Source organism: Acinonyx jubatus, chromosome D2, assembly GCF_027475565.1.
Source record: "Acinonyx jubatus isolate Ajub_Pintada_27869175 chromosome D2, VMU_Ajub_asm_v1.0, whole genome shotgun sequence".
In the NCBI taxonomy this organism is placed as follows: domain Eukaryota; kingdom Metazoa; phylum Chordata; class Mammalia; order Carnivora; family Felidae; genus Acinonyx; species Acinonyx jubatus.
In genome coordinates, this window is record NC_069393.1 from 43,848,035 (window position 1) to 43,856,325 (window position 8,291).

At 37.1% G+C, this 8,291-nt stretch overlaps 1 protein-coding gene across 1 annotated transcript in view; it reads left to right on the forward strand.

Moving 5' to 3' along the window:
- The window catches only part of BMPR1A (bone morphogenetic protein receptor type 1A), a 136,198-nt gene extending 132,475 nt beyond the window's left edge, over nt 1–3,723 (forward strand). The window contains exon 13 of the mRNA XM_027062480.2: nt 9–3,723. Within this exon, the coding sequence (XP_026918281.1) occupies nt 9–134 (126 nt within the window). The 3' untranslated portion in view covers nt 135–3,723. The remainder of the gene's footprint in view (nt 1–8) is intronic.
- Nucleotides 3,724–8,291: the final 4,568 nt, after the last annotated feature.

Here is an 8,291-nt window from a genome sequence, read left to right on the forward strand (position 1 = left end):
CTTTTCAGTGTCTACGAGCAGTTTTGAAGCTCATGTCAGAATGCTGGGCCCATAATCCAGCCTCCAGACTTACAGCTCTGAGAATCAAGAAGACACTTGCCAAGATGGTTGAATCCCAGGATGTAAAGATTTGATAAATGGTCCTGAGGAGAAATTCTAGACTGCAGGAACTGTTTTCACCCAAGGAATGGGTGGAATTAGAGTAGAATAAGGATGCTAACTTGGTTCTCAGACTCTTTCCTCACTACACCTTCACTGGCTGCTAATATTAAACCTTTCAGTACTCTGTAGAATACAAGCTGGGAACTTCTAAACACTTTGTTCTTTATATATGGACGGCTTTATTTTAAATGTGGTTTTTGATGCCTTTTTTTTTAATTGGGTTTTTATGAACTACATCAAGACTTCAATCCTGATTAATAAGTCTCCAGACTCTGGGTACTGAATTCCCTGTTCATAAAATGGTGCTTTCTGTGAAAGCCTTAAGAAGACAAATGAATTCAGCGGAGATGGAGAAATACACACTTTGCCTTCTACCTGAGGAAGTTTAATCTGTTTGTATCCCACCTTTGTAAACAGCCTATGGATTATGATCTGTTGGGGATACTCCTTAGTTTATGATAGTTTGTCATGCTTTGATGGTGGTGTGTACACACGTGCACGCGCGCGCATACACACACACACACACACACACCAGGATTCTTCTGCTGCCATTCGAATTAGAAGAAAAGAATTTATGGATGCACAGGAAGATATTGATGGCTGTTGGTTTGTGCTTTAAAAATGCATTATCTGACCAAGATTCTCCAATCACATAAAAGCCATTTATTTACCTTGCAAGTGAGCAAGCTTCTCTGCCAACTTTATTTTTTAACATGAAAGTTGATACAAAGGCCAAAAGAAGTTTAAAGTGTCTGTAAATTTGGTCTGTTTTCCTTTCATTACCATCTTTTTCTTCCTGCCTCCCTCCCTCCCTCCCCACCTGCTTACTCTCCCCTCCCCTCCTCTCCCTCCCTTCTTTCCATCTCTTTCTTTTCTTTTTTTCTTTTTGGTAATTCTTACTTTTGTCCTGAGAATCATCTTATCCAAAGTTGGAACTTCCAATGCCATGAACCTTCTAAAGAAAAACACTTCTTATTGAAGTGAACTACTAATTACTGCATTTGATAGCAATGTAAGTGCCTATAACCATGTTCTATATTCTTTATTCTCAGTAACTTTTAAAAGGGAAGTTATTTATATTTTGTGTGTAATATGCTTTATTTGCAAAACACCTCCTTTACAACCATATTTTATATATGTACATACATGTATACTGTAGAAACCAGCTCCTGTGTACCTCATATCCCATTCTTAAGGGAAAAAAATTAAGAGATCATCAGAAAAAAAAGAAGTTATAAAGTAGAACTACATATAAATTTTCAGAATTAATGCATTCAAAAGCATATATCAAATCTAGGACTTTGTTATTTCAGGCATAGACTTTCAATAAGATGCTGTCATCTCATGTTTTCTTTGTGAAGGGATCCTCCAATTAGAAGTTTCTATTTCAGGGCTGACAGATACTTACCAACAACTATTTTGGGCATTTAAATCATTTGAGACTTTTGGTTGTATGATTTCTGTTCCATAACTTGTGATGACAATGAAGAGTCAGGCAAAAAAAGCTCAGTATCTAGTGATATGACTATAGACTATGAAATGTCTGTAGCCATTACCTGTGTCTATTCCATAGAGCTATTATTCAGTACAATGCGACATATTTTATGCATGCCTTGTTATCCCAAGGAATAATTCTGATTTACTTAAACTTACACTTCTGTAATGCCTTTTTCCTGTTAATGTCTTATCCTGAACAAACAGCTCACGGGTGCATAAAGTGAATAGTTTTTTTTTGAATGTAACATAAAATAAATGTGATTATATCACAACATAGTTAAAAACCTTTAAAGGGGAGGAATCAGAGCACGTATCCATCCATTACCAAAAATGTGACTGGCGTTTAAGGATGAAACTCTTATTTATACATGAAACTTCACAAATTTGAGATTTTCTTGAATAGTTTTGACTAAGCTTAGTAGTTTTCATCTAACATAATTAAAGTTTGAAGTGTTCATCAAAATCAGTAAATGTATATATTGATAGTATGCAATAACGTGCTCTTTCAGAATGTTCTCCCTGTGTCTGTACTGACCGATTCTAATCCATGTTGCCATGTGATTTAAGAACAATTCTGAGCTCTGATCGTAATCTAAGGTTGCTTTATTTTTTATTGGATAAACTATAGATCTTGGAAGTTATTTGTCATCTTAATAACAAAGTATGTAAAGAAAGGCAAACTCTATTCTTAGTGATGTTAAAATAGTGTGTGAGAGCAGACAATTACAGATAGTATATAAGTAGACCACTATAATGATTTTTTTTTAATACATAGACCTATGAAAAGTGGTATCAAGAATTAACTTCAGCGGCTTGTTCAGTTAAAATATTTTCTAAGATAGCATGTTCTTTAGAAAGCAAATGATGCCATATTTGAAATACTAAAGTCCAAAAAATATGCATGAAACTTATTTTCTTCTCTCCTTCCTACTCTCACTGTTAAATTTCTAAGTTCATCCAGTAAGTGAAATATTTAAAGACTAAGAGGAAGTATTACATAGTACTATATAGTTAATAATTTGTAAAACCCCAGGAGCCATTATTTGGCCCCACTTACAATTTAGCTTGAATCTAATTTCTCTGGAAATGTCTTCACAAAAGATATTTCGGTCAACATTAGAAGTGTCCCTAAACTTAGTGGCCTATAGCTTTTGAAAATTATGTTTTACAAAATGTGCCAGATTTTTTATTTATGCAGTCTAAAAATACTCAGTACCTTTTTCTTTCATACGTTTTACTTCTATTTAGGACAAAAATGTAATACAACTTTTAGAAAATCATGTATCTCTTAAACTGGCCCAAGATCAAATTCGATATTATTTATTCCAGGCAAGATGTTATAAATTAAATCACTTATGTTTCTTTTCATACACATTGTTTGGAAATGTTCCAAATACCTAAATTAACCTCAACAGGAGAAATGCTAATTGATTTTCTAAAAAAGATTGTTGTAACTCTTGTACTGTCGAAAGGGGTGGTATTTATTACTTGCTTGGGTCAGGTGTTAAAATAGGGTAGCAGTTCATCGTATTGCCTCAGTGCTGTTATGAGAGTTACAGTGGAAAACCGCACAGAGCTGACTTGTGCATAAACACCAAATTAAATCTCCGGCCGGCAGCACGTGAAGCCACGTGTGATGATCATCCCGTAAGGAAAGTATGTGAATACTGCTTTTGCAAAGGAGTAAATCTATTACTGTAATTGTAGCTTGTGCTCTGTACTATGCTTTCAGTGGAATTATTTAAGCTCTTTTAGTGACCATTGTCCTTGCCCATTTAAAAACTAAAATGTAGTATATATATTGTATAAATGAAAATATCATTATAGCTTAATTAGGGAAGTTGTACATAGACATCAAAAGAAGGGTTAAAAACAAGCAGTTTTATTATGCAATTGTAAAACACCAAAAATATAGATTCATCTTTGATATGTAACACACTAAATGTATTTTGTACAGCATCTGGTTTAAAAGGTGCCTTATTAAGTTTACCATTAATTGCTTTGTTCTATATATAGATTACATCCAATGTATCATTTTTAAGTAAATAACCTTATTTTAGTATACTTTAGTGATGTGTTTTGTGATACTCTGCTCGGACGGTATTGTGTGTCAAAAGTCACATGTCTGGTGAGATTTTATAGCAAGTTAGTGTATGTACACGTGTCTCTGAGATGTGCATTTCAGCTACTGGAAATCCAGTGTGGGACACACAGCAGGTAAGTGACCACACACTCTTTCCTTCATGTAGATAGAGAAGTTACAAACCTATTACAATGAAGGGTTGTTTCCCTTTAAAAAAACTTTTTTTCTAATTCTAAAACTATGCACTCATTGCAGAAACTTTGGAAAACATAGAAAAGCATAAAGAAGCAAATAAAATCACTCACAATTCTGCCATGTTACCCCTATTCACTTTTGGATGTTGCCTTTCACTCTTTTCTACTGCATACTTTCTACAAAATTAAGGCCATAGTATGTCATTAATATCCATCAAAACAACTTAAAAAAAAAGTTGAATACATAATATTCCAACAAGTAGATGGAATAATTTATTTTTGTAATTCCCTGTTGAATATTTGGGTTATTTCCATTGCTTTCAAAAATATAACAAATGTATTGCACATCCGTATACCTAAATCTTTTAAATCATGAATTTGTTCTCTTAGATTACATTCCTAAAAGTGAGACTAGTGAATATGAACTTTTAAAGGAGTATTTAAGATGAAAAAAATCAAAGGTTCTTGGTTAAATGTTGCCATATTTCTGCCCGGAGGGTTTCTCGTGGACACTCATACTAGTCATGTCAAGAGAGGGTTCATCTTGCTATGTTGCTTCCAGTTTCCATCTCTCTCTGCTACCATAGTGCCTGGTTTGTTGCCATTTAACTCATTTCTTTTTTTTTTTTTTTTTTTTTTTTTTTTTTAGCGTTTATTCACTTTTTGAGAGACCGAAACAGAGTGTGAGCAGGGCAGGGGCAGAGAGAGAGGGAGACACAGAATCCAAAGCAGGCTCCAGGCTCTGAGCTATCAGCACAGAGCCCAATGTGGGGCTTGAACTCACAAACCATGAGATCATGACCTGAGCCTAAGTCAGACACTTAACCAACTGAGCCACCCAGGTGGCCCCAGTAACTCATTTCTTTATCGAGAGTAATGGAATCCATTTATCTGGCTTTACAGTGTTCTTGCTTGCAGCAAACGCTTTGTTAAAAGCTGGAAATGCAAGGAGGGACAATAGCTCTCCTTCTGTTCTGCAGCAGTTTCATTTACCCTCCTGCATATATTCCCAACACCAATCAGAACTGTGGGCAGTTGTGTGTAAATTCAAGTGTACCTTATGATGCCTGAGGCACTTGAACATGTTAAATCATCATAAAAGGTTTGGGACTAGTCAATGGTCTCCTTGCCAAAAAAGATGCATGGTTGGAGATAGCCTATTCTAGATTCCTTCCTTACAGGAATCCCCATTTAGTTTCACTGTAAGATGCTTTCTTGAAACAATAGCACACACTCTCCTGCAGCCTGGGAAAGAAGAATCAGGCATTTCTTGGGTCTATCAAATACTTGCTAGCTTTCCTTCTGTCTGTTAAAGGCTGACTCAAAATGTGGATCAGTATATTCATTTTTCCTTCCCAGCATAATCTGTTACTCTCACTGATTAGTTGGAATAGTGACTATTTCCAAGGTTTCTTTAATAGTAGTAGTAGGACTATTAGAGTAAACATTAAGGGATGAGGACACTATTCTTTGAGAATAATCTAATCCTTGTAGGTAGTTTCAAGCAGATGCTAATTCAGTCATTAAATCTTCGCTCACTTGGAGAAATATTTATCTGCCTGTTGCTAGCACAAGGACCATTTCTGGCACTTTAGACTGTACGAAGTTAGACGCGTGTTCCTGCAAAGCCTTGCTTCAGCCCTTGGAGCAGTCCAGCCGTGACTAAGCAGACACGGTGCACCGAAGGTAGCCAGCCAGCAGTGTAAGGCAGAGGCCACCCAGTGGCACTGCACTGCACTGGTCTTGGAGTTCAGTCCTGTGAGCTCAGGTTAAGAGCAGAAAGAGACAAGTCCCCCTAAAGCTGGAAAGCAAGAGGAGGCTTAGTTCAAGTGCGAAGGTACACCCAAAAAATATTCCAGATCGAAGCCAAGGCTGGGGCTGAAAGGTTAATCCCTAATTGCCCTTTGAGGTAGAGATTGTTACTCTCCTGTTTAGATGGAATATGTGTGGCCTGCCTCTTACGCCCCTAAACCGGATAGTCCTGGCCTTTGTCCAGTTAGTTTTACTGAGTGTCCACATGTCTGCTCAGAACGAAGTTCAAGGTGATTCCAGCTTCCCCAGTGCTTCCTACCTCCACCTCAGTGCTCTAAATATCCCTCTACAGGGAACCTGAAATGTTACCGTTATTTGAAAGTCAAAGGTCAGTATGAAATACTCAAAATATTTTCAAGCTAGAGGAAGAAAGAACTAAGGCCTTCGTCGTTGAGAGGGGAGCCATTTTTAAAGCAAAGTGAAAATTGGCTGATGACTGAGGTTGGTGATGGGCACCTGCTGCTCTGCTCGCTGCTACTTGCTGCATGACTAAAATCCGAGTAAGCGTTGAAAACTATTAAAAAGACGATTGAAAGGCCGTGGCAAAATAAAAGACCAACACTGTTATGGAAGACATTTCAATCAAACACTTAAAAATCAAAGCTTATTGTTTGGTTCTGTCTTCCTTCTTGGCTAGGACTTTGGCTGGAGATAGAATCTAACTGAAGATACTTCCAGCATCCCTATTGCCAGTAAGAAGTCTGATGTGTCTAATTCAGTCCACTGTAATTTAATTTATTTCATTCAAGAAACAGGATTTTTTTTTTTTTTGATGTTTTGAAGTTTAAACTTGCCATGTCTGGATACATTTCTTTGTGTTAGTACTAACTGCATGTTTTTAACCTTTCCTTAAACCTGAGAACTTCCACTATTTCCTCCCTTTCCTTCTTTTACTTTTCTTTCTAGAACTCCTATTAGGCAAATATTAGGTGTCCTGGATGTTTCTTCCATATTTCTTAGTCTGTCTCTCCTTTGTTCCCTCCTACCATCTTCTTTTCAGCCCATCTACTAAGTTGTTTTATTAAACCAAAGGTTTTTTTAAATGTCTATTTATTTTGAGAGAGAGAAGGAGAGAGATCCCAAGCAGGCTCCACTCTGTTGGTGCAGAGCCCAACACGAGGCTTGATCTAATGAACTGTGAGATCGTGACCCGAGCAGAAATCAGGAGTCAGATGTTTTACCCACTGAGCCACTCAGGTGCCCCTCCACCAAATTTGATTTTAGCTTTTTTTTTGAAATAACTTCAAAATTCCAGAAAAGTTGTAAAAATAGTATAAAGAATGCCGTTTACCCTTCACCCAGATTCATAAACTACTACTACATTTTGCCACAATTGCCTTATCTGTGTGTGTGTGTGTGTGTGTGTGTGTGTGTGTGTGTGTACAGGCATAAAGGCTTGTCTTGGAATGTTTGTGCACACGTGCGTGCATACATACATACACCTTTTCTGAACTATTTGGATTAAATTACAGAGCTCATGCTTCTTTCAATATTTCAGGGATATTCTATTACATAACCATTAGGTACAGTTTTCAAAATCAAGAAAGTTGACATTGACACTATAATCATCAGCAATACTGTAACCTGCAGACCTTTGCCAGTTTATTCTAATAAAGTCCTCGAGAGCACACTTTCTGGGCCCAGAATCTGTCGCATTGCATTTAGTTGTCATGTCTCCTTACTCTTCAGTCTGAAACAGTTCTCCAGTTTCTGTCTTCTGTGATACATTTTCTAGAGTAAAAAGGCCAGAGGGTTTGTGGACATATTTGTGTCCCATTGGGAGGCCATTATCGATAATGTCATTGTTGATCCCTTACTCGAGGCAATGCCTACTGTCTTCACTGCACAGTTGGTTGTTTTCCCTTTGTAATTACTATGCTATGGAGATAATTTGAGACTGTCCCAGCCATTGGTAATTCCAGTGTGAATCAGTGGTTACAAAATAGTGACTTTTGCTTGCATTATTACATTTACATTTATTAATTGGCATTCTGTAAGGAAGAGGTCTAGCTTCCCTTCCTGTTTATTTTTTGTTATCAGTAGGAACTCATGGATTCTTATTTTATACAAGGAGTTACAGTCTATGAGGTCATTATTTGTTTTGATGCTCAAGTTGATTCAGACTTGACCCCTGGAAATTCAAGTTGGGTCTTGAGGCTTTTTCCACATGCCCATCTTTTTTTTGAGCACTTCTTACCTTTTGGGGGGGCTGAAAAGATGTTCCAGGGTCATCTGGTACTGTACCTGCCCCAGCCATGGGGTCAGCCATGCTCCCAGGCACTCTGATTCCTTTTAGAGAGGATGGTATTTAGAAACCAGAATCTGACTGGCAAATAAGATTTCCAGTTTCCTGTATTGTTTTAGAGACTTGAATATTCCAAAATCTTCACGTTTTTTCAGTTTTGTATTCTCCTGTTCATGATGTTAGTTTTCCACAAATATTTAGCACTTTGGTGTATTTGCTAATCTTTGCGTTACTGAACCCCTGCTCACATCAGTTCAGTGTTCCTCAGCTTCCTGTTTTTATCAGGAAGTGATGGGGT